This window comes from Thrips palmi, unplaced genomic scaffold, assembly GCF_012932325.1.
Source record: "Thrips palmi isolate BJ-2018 unplaced genomic scaffold, TpBJ-2018v1 HiC_scaffold_10, whole genome shotgun sequence".
NCBI classification, from domain to species: domain Eukaryota; kingdom Metazoa; phylum Arthropoda; class Insecta; order Thysanoptera; family Thripidae; genus Thrips; species Thrips palmi.
In genome coordinates, this window is record NW_023144621.1 from 510,428 (window position 1) to 528,289 (window position 17,862).

At 41.7% G+C, this 17,862-nt stretch overlaps 2 protein-coding genes across 4 annotated transcripts in view; one reads left to right on the plus strand and one right to left on the minus strand.

Moving 5' to 3' along the window:
* LOC117646678 overlaps positions 1-17,862 on the minus strand; it is a 586,045-nt gene that overhangs the window by 464,271 nt on the left and 103,912 nt on the right. The gene's annotated exons all lie outside the window — the stretch shown is intronic.
* On the plus strand, positions 2,348-14,607 carry LOC117646055. Of its 3 annotated transcripts, none has more exons than XM_034386730.1 (7): positions 2,348-2,620; positions 9,075-9,116; positions 9,208-9,294; positions 9,453-9,518; positions 10,046-10,126; positions 10,436-10,561; positions 10,963-14,607. In XM_034386730.1, exons 5-7 carry the CDS (start codon positions 10,072-10,074, stop codon positions 13,290-13,292), a joined length of 2,511 nt encoding a protein of 836 aa, XP_034242621.1. In that variant the 5' UTR covers positions 2,348-2,620; positions 9,075-9,116; positions 9,208-9,294; positions 9,453-9,518; positions 10,046-10,071; the 3' UTR covers positions 13,293-14,607. The 3 variants fall into 3 exon arrangements, with proteins under 3 accessions (XP_034242621.1, XP_034242612.1, XP_034242602.1); XM_034386721.1 differs by lacking the exon at positions 2,348-2,620 and adding an exon at positions 6,210-6,341 and having other exon boundaries at positions 10,963-13,921; XM_034386711.1 differs by lacking the exon at positions 2,348-2,620 and having other exon boundaries at positions 8,948-9,116; positions 10,963-13,908.

The window sequence follows — 17,862 nt, forward strand, 5'->3', positions numbered from 1 at the left end:
CCTTTTAAAAAGCAAGCCAAACAATCCAACCTCAGCAACAATGGAGGGGCAGTTTCAATGCGCGACTACTCTTTTTTTTCAGCCTCGCGATTTTCGAAAGTGCGCAGACGCCGAGAAAATTGTTGCCAATTGCGGAAAATCTATTTATTCTGTCTTTTCTGCTGTGAAGTTTTTACTAATGACAGATTTGAATTATGTGTAAATGTTTTATCAGTGTACAATGATGAACATTGGCATTTGTGAATTTTACGGCGTTTTAATTTCTTTTTATCATGGACTTTAAATTTTGACAGTTGGTATAATGGCAGTGGGACGTTTTCATCGAAAATTTTTTCTTCATGTTTTTATTATTTTCTTAGAACAGTGATTAGTTTTTGTCACTTTGATGAGGCAGGAAGTTTAGTTTTGAGGAGTGGCACTTTTTTTCTTCGAAACGTTTCTGGAAAATGTGAACGGATAAGGGTGCTTGATTGTTGAAAATTTTATGTTTTAGTCGTTTACGGAAAATTTCCACGATAAATTTTTAAGATTTTCTGGACTTTTTATTGTATTATGAAAAGGATTAATAGGGCGGGAGCGAAATGTCCATCCTGGGGGGTCCGTAGAAGAAGAATTCTGAGGGGCCCCCGGGCAATAGGGGTCCTCCTTCGTCGGAACGCCTAAAAACGCGTTTGAAAAAGGTCCCTTTCCGACAGCGCCTGCAAGACGCCGCATAGGCAACCCGTCGGTCACACATGCACCACGTGTTGCCTACATTCCCGATTTCTTCTTTCGGCTATATCTCGAGAACGGCTTGACCGATCGCGATCGGGACAAATTCGTGGCCAGGTTAGGTTAGGTTAGAAACTCATTGAAACTCTCTGAATTCTCCCGGACACCAACACTGGTAGGCGAGGAATGTGACGTCACGTTTGGTTTCACGTGAAAACGGCGATGTTAGTTTGAGCGTGACAGACGATGAAAATTTACAGTCAAACGAATGTGACATACCGCACCGCTTTGTCACATTACTTCGGGTGTGACACGCAATCAGCTGTCGAACTGTCACATTAAATCGAATGTGACACATGGTACCCAAGTACACATGTCGTGTCACATCCAAACGAATGTGACACCCATGTACTGTCACGTTTGTTTGAATGTGACATGCCCACTTTGTCACATTGAGGGGGCTCATACGTGTTAAAAGCACTTTGCCAAAAAAAATTTTGATGTAGACGGATTAAGATTTTACAGTTTCTGTGTTAAAAACCCTTTTAGATAATTGAGTAAGCTTCATTTTGGCTTAATGGAAAGTGACTTTGGACAATTTTTGGAGATTTAGTCGAAACGTTTAATATTTTGGTTCTCGGAAGATTTTGTTCGCATACTTGCTCAGATCTGTGGGGAAAAAGTCAGGGAGACTCATCCCTAGTAGTGTCATAGAATTGACTAGAATGGGCTTTATATCTGCAATAGTTGTTTTCAAGAGAAAAAAAGAAAACCATTTTTTGTTAAAAAATTTGTTTAAACAATTTAAACAATTAATCCATCTTCACCAAAAAAAAATTTTACAAAGTGCTTTTAACATTGTATGAGCCACCTTAATACGAACGTGACACCCCTTATTCTGACAATCATAGCGTGTCACAAAGTTGGCATGTCACATTCAAATGAATGTGACAGTACATGGATGTCACATTCGTTTGGATGTGACACGACATGTGTACAAAGATGCAAAGAAAAACCTTCGTAATACGAGGAAAAACCACGTTCGTATTATGCTTGCGCCATTTTCTTCGTATTATGGGAAATTTCTTTGTAAGACATTTTAGGGCAAACTGACCAAATTAGACATCGCCGGCCTTTCCCTCTCACAGCTCTTGTTGAAGCTCCGTGATTTTAATACCACCTGTAGTGCGCTTAAAGAGCTTTCATTTGAGCCATAGATGAGGTCTCTAGCTGTCATACTTCGTACGGGACGGTCTGTTGAAGGTCTGAAAACGGCCAAAATCAACACTTTTGCTCAATATGATTATCGGGTCGAATGCCTTTCCACTGGACGAGAGTCTTTGCAGCCGTCTGTTTTTTGGTCGCCGCACTAGATACAAGTCTGAACTACGATTCAATGCAAACCAGGCCTATCCAAGTCACTTCGTTGCGTTATAACCTCCTTTTTCCCGATCAAATCGGGAAACACCCCATTTTTCCAACACTGTAAAATTTGCCTTCATTCAACTTCTGACAGCTGTCTGTCACAGAACGAGATATATTTATTTACAGGCGTCTAGACGCATTCATGACCTTCATTTTAAAACGTCACGGGGCATTCTAGCTCGATTCTCGACCAGTGAATGCCCATCCCTAGAGAAAAAATTAGCTGCTCTGGTGCTGAAGATACCTGATTCAAGACTGCGTTGCAGCTGACGCAGAGACTGACGCGGGGCTGATTGAATCCTGATCCACAGGCACAAATCACTGATTGTTGCTGATAATAACGCGACAAAAGTCAACCATAAGCTGTCCAAAAGCTGAATGATGAGCGAAGTTGATCCTTGGCTGAGTCAGCCCACTCGCGGAATGCTGAAGTAAAACTGCACCGGAAGTGCTCACACTGACGCGGAGCTGTGGTGTACTGAACGTAAGCTGAGGGTTGCTGACACAAACTGACAGTGTGGCTGACATGATACTGAAGTTACCCTACGTGCAGCTGGCGTACAACTGACCCGCTTGAGTCTCACTGACGCGGAGCTGCGGTGTACTGAACGTAAGCTGAGGGCTGCTGACACATACTGACTGTGTTGCTGACCTGATACTGAAGATACGCAACGTGCAGCTGCCGTACAACTGACCCGCTTGAGTCTCACTGACGCGGAGCTGCGGTGTACTGAACGTGGGCTGAGGGCTGCTGACACATACTGACTGTGTTGCTGACGTGATACTGAAGATACGCAACGTGCAGCTGCCGTACAACTGACCCGCTTGAGTCTCACTGACGCGGAGCTGCGGTGTACTGAACGTGGGCTGAGGGCTGCTGACACATACTGACTGTGTGGCTGACGTGATACTGAAGATACGCAACGTGCAGCTGTCTGGCAGCTGACCCACTTGGCTCTCACTGACATGGAGCTGCGGTGTACTGAACGTGGGCTGAGGGCTGCTGACACATACTGACTGTGTTGCTGACGTGATACTGAAGATACGCAACGTGCAGCTGCCGTACAACTGACCCGCTTGAGTCTCACTGACGCGGAGCTGCGGTGTACTGAACGTGGGCTGAGGGCTGCTGACACATACTGACTGTGTGGCTGACGTGATACTGAAGATACGCAACGTGCAGCTGCCTGGCAGCTGACCCACTTGGCTCTCACTGACATGGAGCTGCGGTGTACTGAACGTGGGCTGAGGGCTGCTGACACAAACTGACAGTGTGACTGACATGATACTGAAGTTACCCTACGTGCAGCTGGCGTACAACTGACCCGCTTGAGTCTCACTGACGCGGAGCTGCGGTGTACTGAACGCGGGCTGAGGGTTGCTGACACATACTGACTGTGCGGCTGACGTGATACTGAAGTTACCCTACGTGCAGCTGGCGTACAACTGACCCGCTTGAGTCTCACTGACGCGGAGCTGCGGTGTACTGAACGCGGGCTGAGGGTTGCTGACACAAACTGATAGTGTGGCTGACATGATACTGAAGTTACCCTACGTGCAGCTGGCATACAACTGACCCGCTTGAGTCTCACTGACGCGGAGCTGCGGTGTACTGAACGTGGGCTGAGGGCTGCTGACACATACTGACTGTGTTGCTGACGTGATACTGAAGATACGCAACGTGCAGCTGCCGTACAACTGACCCGCTTGAGTCTCACTGACGCGGAGCTGCGGTGTACTGAACGTGGGCTGAGGGCTGCTGACACATACTGACTGTGTTGCTGACGCGATACTGAAGATACGCAACGTGCAGCTGCCGTACAACTGACCCGCTTGAGTCTCACTGACGCGGAGCTGCGGTGTACTGAACGTGGGCTGAAGGCTGCTGACACAAACTGACAAAGACTCACAAGAGAAATAAATTATGTTATTAAGTAAAAATTATTAAAGCTCAACAGAAAGCCATACTGCGACAAACTGACTCACAGTGCAAACAAGTCCACAAACCGACAAAGACTCACTCACAGGAGAAATAACTTGTTATAAACTAAAAATTATTATAGCTCAACAGAAGGCCATACTGCAACAAACTGACTCACATTGAAAACAATTTCAAAAACTGACTAAGACTCACACAAGAAACAACTTATGTTATATTAACTAAAAATTATTAAAGCTCAACAGAAAGCCATACTGCGACAAACTGACTCACAGTGCAAAGAAGTTGTCATTAACTAAAAAAATTTTCATATTTAATCTCTTAGATCAGAGACTGAGTCGTCATCATCGTCATCTTCTTCATCATCATCATCGTCATCTTCTTCATCATCATCGTCATCTTCTTCATCATCATCATCGTCATCTTCTTCATCATCATCATCTTCATCTTCATCATCATCATCTTCATCATGATCTTCTTCATTATCATGTTTATTATATTTGACACTCTCATCACCATCTTCTTTCTCACCTTCCTCTCTATTACAACTTTCTTCATTCACTTGTTTTATTGGTTTCTGTTTTTGGTCTGTGCTCTTAGAGGAACTTCCATATTGCTTAACCTGTGGCGTGGACGTAGCAAAGCTGCTCCAAGACTGAAAAAGAAAAGAATAGAACCAAAAGGAGTTATTGAAAATAATTTTATAGTAAACTATTGACATGATTTGGGTAGCTTGAATAACCATTCGCCTTTTCCTATTTGAGGAGCATTAATGGTAGACCAAAAGACCTCACCTCTTTTCCAGGCTGTGACGACTTATCCTTCGAGAACTTTTCCTTTGAAGAGTTAAGTTTGGTGCGCTTGTCAGAATCCTGCCAAGAGGAAAACATAAAAAAATTGTGCGAGCTATTTGGCATAACATTTTACCCCAGGATAAGCAAGTATGAGAAAACGCAGGCAACTTACATTCTTTACATTTGACACGAAGATGGGAATGTTATCATCTGTAGCCTCCACTTCCCTCAGACGAAGAAGTTCCTGAAAACATCATGACAAAAAACTGTAAAGTAGAGACTGTATGAACCTAAAGGGAAGGCTAATCATTTGGAATGAAATTAAAGCCTGAAAGCCTTGCTAAGCTAAATAAGTTTTTTAATTTCCTGCCAAGGTAACAGAATTGACAACATGGCAATCAGAAATCAACAGGTTTCAGAGGCAAGCTGAAATCATTTATAAAATTTAACAGACTCACCTCAAGTGATTTTGGTCGTTTACCACCTTCTGTGGGTCGCTCAGTGCTCTTTCTCTTGAAAGCTTTTTTGCTTGGTGGTGAATTGGCAAAGTTTCGAGCTTGTTTCTTCTTAGTTCCTTCGAGCTTAGATTTCCCCGAACTTGTGCTTCCAGATTTGTGCTTAGTGTCGCTTTCTAATCCCTTTTCCTTCCTCACTTTGGCCTTTTTCTTTTTAATCTTACTGGTATTTTCAGTGTCTTCTGTCTGCAAAGTCTGCTTCTTTTGTTTGATCACATCCCTGTTTCTCTCCCTTTTCTTCAAGCTGTCCTTGATTGCACGCTTCTTCTTCTTCTTCTTTTTCTTGGAGATTTCCTCATTAACCCCAACAGATTTAACATTCTTTTTCAGCCGAGGCCTAACTTCAGTGTCACCCTCTCCCCACTTCTTCCTTCGCTCACAGTAGCACTTACTGTTCACCCAAGAATTAATATTGTCAATATTTTCAAACTTGTTTTGAAGATACACTGAAATAATCATAAATGAATTGTAAATTTCGATCAGATTTTATTACAGCCAGTAAGTAGCAGTAGTAAACAAAATAATTTAATACAAACCAATAATGCCCTCTCTGACCCATTTCTCCATGCCATTGCTTTTGCCCCGACCAGCAGCAGTCATGTTGGCCATTGTAAGAGAGTCATACAAGTCGTCCATGATGGCATACACAAAATCTTTCGGGGTTGAATCTGGATTCCTGTCTAGGTTCTTAAGTATTCCTTTGGCTGTCACACTAACCTTGATTTTGGAACCCTTAAATAGGGGCAAGCGTTCCTAGAGCAAAAGACACAATACATTTTGTTTATCTTTGAAGAGGAAAGTAAGAAAAGTTAAAATGAGACCTTACTTCTTCCTCAGGGTTGTGGGAGCCGCAGTAACTCAGCGAAAGGCGGGAGTCATCTTTCTTCCCCTGCAACAAAATTTATTGGGATAGAAGCACATAACTTCAAAATCAGTACAAGTTCCTGGAACATTAAGGTAAACTTACTTGATCCAAAGTCCGATCGTTTTTACTAGCAATGCATTCATCACTATATCCTCTATTGAGGTAGGAAGAGAACTGTTTCACAATATCTGTTGAACAGAAAAAAAGCATTATCATTATCTGAACGCTTTGTTCAATAAAGGTGCCCCTAAGCTCATCGCTGATCAAATTTTTACTTCACGCTCAAATTTCATCTTGTTGGTGTTTCATTGGTGAGGCCTGGATGGCCAAATGGCTGCTCAATGTATTCAAAATGTTATTCAGTCTTTTAGAGAAAATTATTCCCTGATACTCTTCATAGGCCTTTCACTATCACACTTTTGATTATCAATCAATCAATCACGCAACCCCTCTCTTTGCATCATGCGGGCAGCAAAAATTGAATTGTTAAATTAAATAATTTTAATGAGGAAATTATATTTTTGTTAAATAATCTTGAATAGTGGTCATGAAAAGACTAAAGAGACTATCAAGGCATGTGGAAGGATGGTCTCTAGAAGACTGAATAAAATTTCGATCACATAAAGCAACCGTTTGGCTCAACAGACCTCACCAATCAAACGCTAATATACAACTTGAATGTGATGTTAAAAGTTGATGATCAATGAGGTTCAAGTTCCTAGTACGAGCATGACGAGCACCTTAAGAGCTCTCAGGGTTTCTGAAAACCTCAAACACAAATCAATCATATAAAACACTAGAACTGGGTTCCTTAAAATGTAGAGTTAACTAAACTACAAAACAAATCAGAGAATTTTTTACCTTTACACTTAATGCATGTGCATAACATGTAGCATGGATCAGTCTGAACTTCAGTTTCTGAAAATAGTGGAAGTGTCGCATCAAGGGGTGAACTCTCATCCATCTTTGCCTCGTGCGCTTTCTGCATTCCATTTCCCATTCCTTCCGAAACATTTTTCTGACCTTCTACAACTTTAACACTGTCTGCCTGAGTCAGACTGTGGGCAATCTGTCTATCTCCTGTCTTCACTGCAGGGTCACTGTTGCACACATCACTTTGATTCCCTTGATTAAAAAGTCCATTTTGTAGGTAATCATTTGAAGGGCGGCTGAAGGGTGGCACCTCCTCCATACCCGTTGAAGTTCCTTGGTTTGCCGTGCCACAAAGTCCAAGATTAGTGGGAGGTTGAGCTTGCTGCACCTTATCTGGTTCACCGACTTGATTCATCACCAAACTGTTTTGGTTTGAATTACCACTATGTCCATCTTCAACAGTTTTCTTGACGATTGGATCACTTTCATTTTCAGAGCTTATTTCAGTACCTTCTGACAAACTGACTCCATCTGTGAGCAAAATATTATCATTTAAAGAAAGTAACATCTTCATCTTTAATTTGTCCTCCTGTTTCTTGGTCACTTTTAATGTTGTATTTGATGAAATTACGGAAGTAGCTGCACCCTCACCGATCAGATTGTCAAAGGATGCGGAAGAACACTTTAGAAGATCAATGGTAGTTTTGTCAGCAGCGGATCCTCTAGTGCAGTTCCTGGATGGTCTAGATGGCCTTCCATTACCTATAAACACACAATAAAGTAAAACATCACTTGTGAATGAAAGAGCTCGACAGTTGCTACAATCGTTAGCTGACAAATAAAAAATATGGTAGACTCGCATTGTGTGCCTGGAGGCACACTGTTCTAAACAGAGTGCCTCCAGGCACACACTTGCAGAACGATTCTGGATGTGAAATTTATCAGGCATGGCAGGAACTTCTTGCTGGGGATGCAAGAGGCCTCTGCTAACGAAGTTATGTGGATAGGTTATGGTACTAAGAGCTCGAACCAATAGAGAAATATAATTATGCAATCAACGTTACACCTAACCATAGTTATGAAAGTGTTATGAAAATCCATTTAGTTTGAAAACTAAGTCACTTTAAAATAGGCATACTGAGTCGAATCCAAACGGACGTTGTCGGCCTGCATCAGAGAAGAGAGCACTCAGAACTTACCCATAAAGAGTTTCTTCTTGATGTCCTTGGCGTCAGGCATTTTCTATTCATCAAAAATGCAATAGAAATTGCTTACTTTCTTCACAAGACTTTTAGGCCAACGATCTGAACTCTCTGGGCTTGTGAAGACCGTTAAAGTAAAGAGCCTGTTTCGGCGCGGAAGTGCCGTTCGTCTATTGTCGCTGGTACCAACTGTGGAGCCCCAAGCTAGAATGAACTAAGCATTTTCGACAGGTGGCTTTTACAAGATGCAAAAATTCCTAACAAATGCTTTTACTAAAAATAATTTTTCATAACTAATAAAGAGAGTATGGATCTGGAAGCAAAATAGTTCACAAGTCAAATATGTTTATAAGTTAGATGCGCTGAAACGTTTTGTGCAGAATCGCCAACCCTAAAAGACCAACTAAATGGCATGGTCACTTCTTGCCTCCTCCTTTTCGTGTCTTTTTTCATTTGAATACAAAAGTTAAACGTATTCTTATAGTTTGGTTCCTTTGCATGCTGATACTGAAATTTTCTAAGGCCACATCGAGAACATGAAAATTGAATTTCGTGTTGGCTAAGGTGCCAGCAGAAGAAAGAATGAATAACATGCCGTAACCGCGCGGCGGCTGCTGCCAAAACAGGAGCCTGTGTTTATAACCTATCCACCTGCCAGAATGTCGAATCGAGACCGACAGTTCAAAAGGCGCAAGATAGATTATGGTGAAGGATCTGATGAAGATGCTGACGATTTAAATTTGTCTACAGATGAAATTCAGATCAGCCCGGTACCCTCAATATCCTCAGAAGGTTTGCTAGATACTTGTCGTTGTCCAAGTATCCTTCATTCTTGTTAATTTTTTTATTTTAAAATTGAATTGTTTTGTTCATTTCTGACTAGAATCAGAGTGCACTACAAGTTTGGGGCCTAATGAGACCTGTAATGAAACACACCAAGATGTCCCATTTGGCGATGAATCACTTGAAGGTACTGAAACTGACTTATCGTTATTAGTTGTTCTTTGATTGGCTGTGGTAAATCATTCATATTTTACTTCAAACCAAGCAGCAATAAAATTTTATAAGTCATGCATGATGAAGACAACCATTCTTTGTGTAACTGTTTTTTATCTTTATTTGTTTCAGTGACTCATCTAGGCAATGTCACAACCGACAGTGTGCTATCAGAGGACCAAGCATTGCAGCCTATAGGTATGTTCTGCTTGAGTACCTCATGCATTGCGCACCTCGAAATGAACCTAGAGATTTGCTGGTTGTGGTGTTAAGATCGCTCCTCTTTTTATGGAGATATTGAGATGACTAAAAGTGCTCCTATAATGAATTCATCTAACTCATTGCTCATCAACTGGTGTTTTCATTGGAATGGACTTGTAGGCCATGTGGTTCCTCTTTGTAATCAAATTGTGATATATTCTTGTAGACGACATTATTTCTTATGCTTTAAGACTAATTTAAGTCTGTTCATCGCCATATTATATATATTATAACCAAAATAAAATTGTTAATTTGAATTAGTTACATCAAACAATTTTATTTTTGTTATATAATAATATCTGTGGTGATGAGAAGACTGAAAAAAGTCCTAGAGCATAAGGAATACTGCTCTCTACCAGACTATATCACAATTTTATTACAGAGAGGAACCACGTGGCCTACAAGTCCATGCCAATGATGAGTTCATTGTACCATCACCTTAATACTTCAACATTTTCTCTCAGGGGAAGCAGATGATAAAGCTGGTCTCATGGATATTACTTGCTTGGATGTGACTGAGATGTCAATTATGCAGGAAACGGGAGGTGAGTTGTCATCACTATAAAGGCAATTATTTCACAAATCACTCCTGGTTTAGGCGTAAACTTGTAAAATTTGCTCGAAACAAGTCAAATATAAGTTTAGAGTGCACCTTGAGTTTGGGTTTCTTTGTTTGTATTGATACAATTTAATTTGAGGGTGAGCAGGATTATTCCTATCACCCACGTTCATGCAGAAGCCCTAATTCAAGAACCTTTTTTATCTGCACACAAGTTTTTGAATGTTTTTATAGTTAAACTGATTGCAACACTGTGTACCAAACCATGTAAATTGATTTTTTTTTATCTTCCTAGATTCAAGTTCTCATCATATTAACCCAGCTGACAATAGCATTACTGAAGAAAAAATCATATATCAAGAGACAAGTAGTGATTCAGATACAAGTGAGGAAAGTGAAATTGATTCGAGTTCGAGTTCTGGTAAGTTACTTTTGGTCTGGCTGGTGAAGCTGTTCTGTTATTTATGAAAGAATTTACTAGTTTTATTTAATTAAAAGGGATTGTCCAATCTTCATCATTAAAAGTTTGGTGAGTGGGGTAGTAATGAATCTTGATGACACATCTAAAGATAAATGTATTAAGGCATCTTTCTAGCATTTTGTAAAATGCTTTAGTATTGTTGATAAAATTCTTGAAATTTGACTTCAACTATTTGTTTTTACCTACTTTAAAATAGTAAGAAAAAAAGATTTCAGCAGGGAAAAATTAATCAATAAAATAATAACAGACAGGCTTCATTTTTCTCACCTATTAAAATTGTAGTATTATTTTTCCCATTAATTTGGCGTGACCTGTTTGTTAATTGATTCTCTTTTCCGCAGAGTCTGATAATGATGATATATACTTCTCTGAAGAAGAGGAGTGCTTGACCGAACATGTTGATCAACAATTGTATGAAGGTGCACCAATAAGTGTTGAAGACAGTATGATTGCCATTTTAGCTTACATCAAACGGCATGAGTGTAGTGGGAGGCAAATAGTTGATTTATTGAAATTGATTAAACTCCATTGCAAAAAAGAGAAGAATTTAATGAAAACTACCTTATATTTCTTCAAGAAATACTTTTCATGTTTAGATTGTCCAGTGGTTTATCACCATTACTGTTCAGGCTGCTACTTCAAGTTGGAAAAGAAAGACACTCCATGTCCAAATGCCAAGATGCATCCTGCAACATCCGGGACATGTGTCTTTGTTGAAATGCCACTTATTCCACAGCTGCAGAAGTTATTTGCCCAAGAAGAATTTTATTCAAACTTAAACTACAAGCATACAAGAACCAAAGTTTGTGCAGAAAATCTAGAAGATATTTATGATGGACAAATTTACAAAGAACTAGAGAAAAGTGGCTTTTTGTCTATAGATAAACCATTGAATGTCACAATGATTATGAATGCAGATGGAGTGCCTGTATTTAAGTCCACTAATGCGTCCATGTGGCCTGTGTTTTTCAATGTGAATGAATTGCCTCCTCATCTACGATTTAAAAAGGAGTATACACTTATTGGTGGTGTGTGGTTCGGTGGCAAACCAAGTGCCAATCTTATTCTGGAACCACTCATGAAATCAGTAAAAGAGATTCGGTCAGGTTTTGATGTGACACCACCTGGCAATCAGACGCCAGCCACTGCAAAAGGAATTTTGATTGCTGCTGCAACTGACCTTCCAGCTAAAATAATGCTATGTGGTATGGCCAGCTATTCTGGAGCCTATGGTTGTCAGATCTGCAAAATTAAAGGAGGAAGTGTTCAAATTACGAAGAAAGTTAGACAGAAGAAAATTGACCAGAAACAGACAAAGAAAGGGAAAAATGAAACTGTCGCCTACTCGTCTGTTTGGGCTTTCAAATATTCAGATGATCTAGATTTAAGAAGCCATGCTGAAACTATTCGTCTTGGTGAGGAAGCTCAGAAGATTCTTCAGAAAACCCATGATCCTGATACAAATGTGTATGGTGTAAAATATCCCAGTGCCATTTTCAAAATGATGTATGATGGAATCCGAGGTTTCGCAGTGGATGATTTACACACTTTGTTTCTTGGTGTGACTAAAACATTACTGAAGTTGCAATTTGACTCGGCTTTCAGTTCACAACCGTTTTCACTCAGGAAATTTCTTCCACTGGTTGATGATCGTCTCATGGCATTGAAGCTTCCTAATTTTTTGGAAAGAGGTGTTAGAAAAATTGGTACTGATCTTGCATATTTCAAGGGAACTGAATTACAAACCTGGGCTCTTTACCTCTGTATCCCCATTCTGGATGGAATCATGACTGATAGATACTTAGAACATCAAGTTGAGCTTGTTAACTGCCTTCACACTATGCAGTCATCTTCATTAGCCCCTGACACAATGTTATCATGTGAAAATAAACTGAAGAATTATGCCAAGAATTTTGAAGTGTTATATGGAAGTCGACATATGACAATGGTTATGCATTTACTCCGGCATTTGGTCTGGGCTGTGAAGAACCTCGGGCCAATGAGATACACTTCCACCTTTCATTATGAAGGGCTTAATGCTGAAATTCTGAAAATGATCCATGGAACAAGGTATGTTGAAACTCAACTTGCAAGTGGATGCTTTTTAATCAAGCAGCTGCCAAAGAGTCTCCAAAATATATCATCAGAAGACGTGAGGGATTACTGTTTCAAGCTGCTCCACCCTTCACTTCGATTGAAGAAACTTGAAGATATTGAACCTGGGGTGTTTTCTGTTGGAACTTACAAACCAGTACCCTTGCAGCAGAATCATGTCTTTGATTGTTTAGATAAACTCAAAATATCTAAAGCAGACTCAAATGTTCAATCATTTTACAGATTGAAAAAAAATAAACTGCTGTTTGTGTCCCGTTCCTACACTCGAATTGTTAAGAGGAATTCTTCTGTTTGTTCTTTTGTGTCAGATGGAAACAAACTAGGACATGGAACAATTGATAAATTTGTCAAAGTGTGTTCGAATTCTCAAGTAAAATATTTTGCCATCATACAAGTTGCGCAACTTCAACCGTATGTGGTTGTATCCCAACTGGTTCTTCACATTTCAAAATATTCTCTCACAAATGACTACGAAGCCATTCCTGTGATGAATTTAAGGGACATGCTAATATGTGTTGATGTAGATGATAGATCATATGTGTGCCGGCCTATCTAACAACAGTTTGAGTATTTCTTGTATGTGTGCCTAGTAGTAAATGAAAACTGACTGTGCCCATTAAAAACAGGAACATTTATGTCCAAAAACAGACTTGTGATCATGGTTGTAATGCAAACTTAAATAAAATCTCCTCAACATAGACAAGATGTCTTCATTGCTTCATTGCTGTTACATGACAATTGCAATAACAAAAAGACAACTATTGCCCCAATAGAAAACCCTTCATTATTTCTAAATGAAAGAAAAAAGTTGCAGGTATTACAATTAAATATGACCAAATAGGATTTTTTTCTCCTTTGTAAGCACTCAAAATGAATCGACTCTACAGAAACAGCAACATCTTCCCATTTATTAATTTCAAAATTTTTAAAAAATCCACGATTGACAAAAAAAAATTAACCAGAAGACAGCACTCAAAAGCATACAGCCGCCCTGCAGAGCCACGGTCACCAGGACCTCGAGCTTGGCGTCGTGTGGGAGCGGGTGCGCGGCGCGCGGGGGAAGGACCGCACTCGGCCAGGTCACCAGGACCTCGAGCTTGGCGTCGTGTGGGAGCGGGTGCGCGGCGCGCGGGGGAAGGATCGCACTCGGCCAGGTCACCAGGACCTCGAGCTTGGCGTCGTGTGGGAGCGGGTGCGCGGCGCGCGGGGGAAGGACCGCACTCGGCCAGGTCACCAGGACCTCGAGCTTGGCGTCGTGTGGGAGCGGGTGCGCGGCGCGCGGGGGAAGGACCGCACTCGGCCAGGTCACCAGGACCCTCGAGCTTGGCGTCGTGTGGGAGCGCGTGCGCGGCGCGCGGGGGAAGGACCGCACTCGGCCAGGTCACCAGGACCTCGAGCTTGGCGTCGTGTGGGAGCGGGTGCGTGGCGCGTGGGGGAAGGACCGCACTCGGCCAGCTGTCACCAGATTGTAAACTGGTTGTTTCTGGTTGCCGTGGAAACGCATGCAGTGAAACAGTGGTTAGATAAGTTGTGCGAAGAACGAGTCAGCCGTTATGCCGAACTTTAACCCGCCACCCCCCATGGCTGTGCCGGCAGCGGCAGTCGAGGCTTTCCTGCTGGTAAGCACATAGTCTGTCCTTCCATTTTGCTTGGTTTAGCTTACTCTCCTCCCTTGTGTAGAAACGCCTCCACCAAGCCCAGGAGGACGTGGCCATGTTGGAGGCGGCGCTGACGCTGGTGCGCCAGGCACAACGTGAGTTGCTGGCACGACGTACTCGACCCATGGAGATAATGTCACGACCAAGGCGGAGTCGGGCTTGTTAATGCAGACTGATTCCGAGAGTCGTTTTCGTCGCTGTCCCTCTCGCACCCATGGGGCGTCCCGTTAAGGTGCAAGAGAGACAGAGCGACGAAAACGACTCTCGGAATCAGTCTGCTGACACTACCGAGTGCAGGAGCCGATGGGATGCGGTCGCCGTCGGTACCAGGAAGGCTCCCGCCGACCCCTGAAGAGGGACCTCAATATCCTGATGGTGGCCTACGCGGCCCATCTAATCGCCGTGGGCGGACGATGCGGCCGCCGTCGTCGAGGGGCACCTCCCGACGCGGGGCTCTTGCACCCGGGACTACGCCCGCCCCTCGCGCCCCTCGCGCCCCTCGCGCTCTTGCCACCACTGCCGACAACGTCTCACGGCGCCCTCGCCGCAAGCGTGCAAAGAAGCGTTACACTAATAAATGAATTTGTTTCCAATCACGTGTTGTGTTGACTTGCTGAAATTTCTCTTCGTTGGCGGCTTGCTCTGAATCAACTCAGTTATCATTTGACGATCAGGACTTGGGCCTCAGAGGCAGAAAGCATGTGCAGAAAAAACGTTCCCTAATTGTACCAGCGTAAATGGGCATTGTGGATCGGCACTGAAGACTTGGAGGCTTTTAGTGCCTCTGAAGTGAGCCACTGATCCGTACCGCAACACACCGGTGGTAAGAATGTGGCCCACCTTGCTCCCGTCGTCTTCACAGCGGACTGATTCCGAGCGTCGTTTTCGTCGCTCTGTCTCGCTCACACTCATGGGGCTCTCTATAAGGGTGCGAGAGAGACAGAGCGACGAACCACTCTTCTGAATCGCACGGCAGGGCTGATGTAGGCCAACGTCTCCACACCGGAGTGTTGCCGGACGAATCAGTGGCCTACCTCACAGACACGTAAGCTTGATTTTCTAGTATTTATCACGATATGGGGGCATTACGGCTTATTTCAATGGATACTACGTAGAGTTCATATTTCAGTTGCTACCATCTCCAAAAACTTACAAACTTCCCTGTGGACTCCGCTTTTTACATTTTGAGACGTGTGCACCGGCGCGCTAATATTTGCTTCGCTCTCATTGGTCACCGCCACCGTGGTCATGTGACGTCGTCTGGTGCCTTTCGTTTCGACCGTTGCTGTGTTTTGTTCTCGAACATTGACTGTTTTCCAATTTTCAAATTAAGTATATCGTCCTTGTTCTGTGAGAAAATCAAGAGGTATTTTCCTGTCAGCTTCAATTTGAGTGACAAACAAGTAAGTGCACATGTGTGAGAAGCTACATTAGGCCTATGGAAGGAACTTCTATGCCCACAGCTTGTGGAAAGTTTGGTTCGTGTGTTAAAATTTTCTATGGATTTTAGAATAAAATAGAGCTTTCGAATTATTCAAAAAAATTTCTTAACATAATTTATAACATATCCAATTTCTTATGTTTGTTCCCAGTGCCGCTTGTCAACATTGTGGGTGTCTTCATTGAAGATGGACAGGTTTGCTGCTATTACAATGTACATACTTCAGGCATTGATTACTCGTCTGGTGATATCATAGAACTTCCACGAAATGGCCGGAAGACAACAGTTGTAATCTTGGGCATCCATGGTACTTATGTTCTTTTGATTTCATAATATTTTATTAGTTACCTTACTTGTTACTTTGGCGCTGCATGATATGTTGCATGTTGTTTCAGAAAATCTGGCCCAGGCTGCTGCCTTGGCTAAAAATTACTTCAAGAGACTCTGCAAATGGGACAATGTTGAAGACCTGACTACAGTCAAACTGTTTGGTTACGATCTGGGCCCCATCGAAGAAGAAGTTTCTCAAATTGCCTATTTTTACACACAGGACGTTGAGGGTATGACTTCTTTCACTGATATATTTGTGTCGTGATTGTTGTTACCCTCTGAAATGTGATTGAAGTTGGCTCTGGTATTATCAGTCGCAACCACTCACATTTGTGGTGACTAGTTTTTCTTCATTTCGTAACGAACTAAAGTAGGAACATTTATTTCTCTTTTGAAACCAAGTGGGGCGAAACCTCACCTATAAGCTCTTAGTGAGGAAAAAGCCGCAAAATTATTTATCCATTCAGTTTCGATACCATAGCTCATGATAGGTAAACCAATGTACTTCCTCTGTTCCAGGGCCATTGCTCTACACTAATAATGCCTTTGATCTGCTGGACCTGGTCAATGACACACAAGGTTCTCAAGAGGACCACTGTTAGAGAGCAATTTCATTGAATGTGTGTACCTCTTGGCTAATCATGTTTCTATATTTTTTCCACTGTTCAATTTCTGTTTTCTTTGTGATAAGCTTTGCATGTACACCTTGCACAACTTTTCAAAGGCCCATTTATTTGTTTTGACCAATGTACCTTAATGCTATTGGATTCTTGCTGTTTTATTTCAAGTCACCTGACCTCTTGAAGTAGGCATAAAAAACTGATGGGAAATTGACATGAACTACAATGATTTCTATTTTAAACCATTTTATTTATTTTACCGGATTTTAAAACAGAAATGAAGGTGCAAGGGAAGTTATTTGAAGGGGGAATGTTAACAAAATTCATTCTGTCTTCATTCTTCAAAGCAATTGACAGTGGACCTAGAAAAGAGCAAAAGATACTGTAAGGTGGCTTTCATATTTTAAAAAAAGCACGAGAGCCAATGTTACTAGAAGCACCGTCAACACGAACACAATAAATTTCTTAAATGATGTGGATTTTAGGGAAGTAGATCATGGTTACATTACACTATTTTGGAACGATTAAAAGGGGGTTTGGCTTCTGTTATCGTTGGAAGAAGCCTAAACTAGATGGTGAGAACTATTAAGCTATTATCGATAAATAATGTTTCGGCTCTCAGAAAGAATCCTTAATATTTACTCACTTATGCAAAGAAATTGGTGAGAACAGAATACAGGTTCCTTTCTTTCACAAATGGACTCCCAGCAGGCCTGTCAAAGAGAAAGAGACTAAGAAGGCATAGAAAGGAAAACACTATACACTACTGTCATGAGTTTCATGAGTTCATTGTACGAGCACCTTGAAAGTTTAAGTTGCATTATGAAATTCAAGCATGAACCATGTACAGTTTTCAGGAACAGTGAAAAGTGATCCAAATGCAAAAATAGAGGCAAATCTTTTAAAAATTAAAATAACTTACCCATCAAAGAAAGTTGTGGGAAACACGAGCTGGCAACACACAGCGCATTCATCTAGATGAGAAGTAAGAAAACTGCTTTTGGAAATGATCACAGGAAAATCAGCACACCTGCAACATATACAGAAAAATGTTGTAAAAGATTGTATTTTAAATTA

Excerpts from the sequence above, each read along its gene's own strand:
- LOC117646055 (XM_034386711.1), top strand. The coding sequence starts at position 8,984 with ATGTCGAATCGAGACCGACAGTTCAAAAGGCGCAAGATAGATTATGGT. Across the intron at positions 10,127-10,435 it reads AATTATGCAGGAAACGGGAG|ATTCAAGTTCTCATCATATT; the intron begins GTGAGTTGTCAT and ends TTATCTTCCTAG. Across the intron at positions 10,562-10,962 it reads TGATTCGAGTTCGAGTTCTG|AGTCTGATAATGATGATATA; the intron begins GTAAGTTACTTT and ends TCTTTTCCGCAG.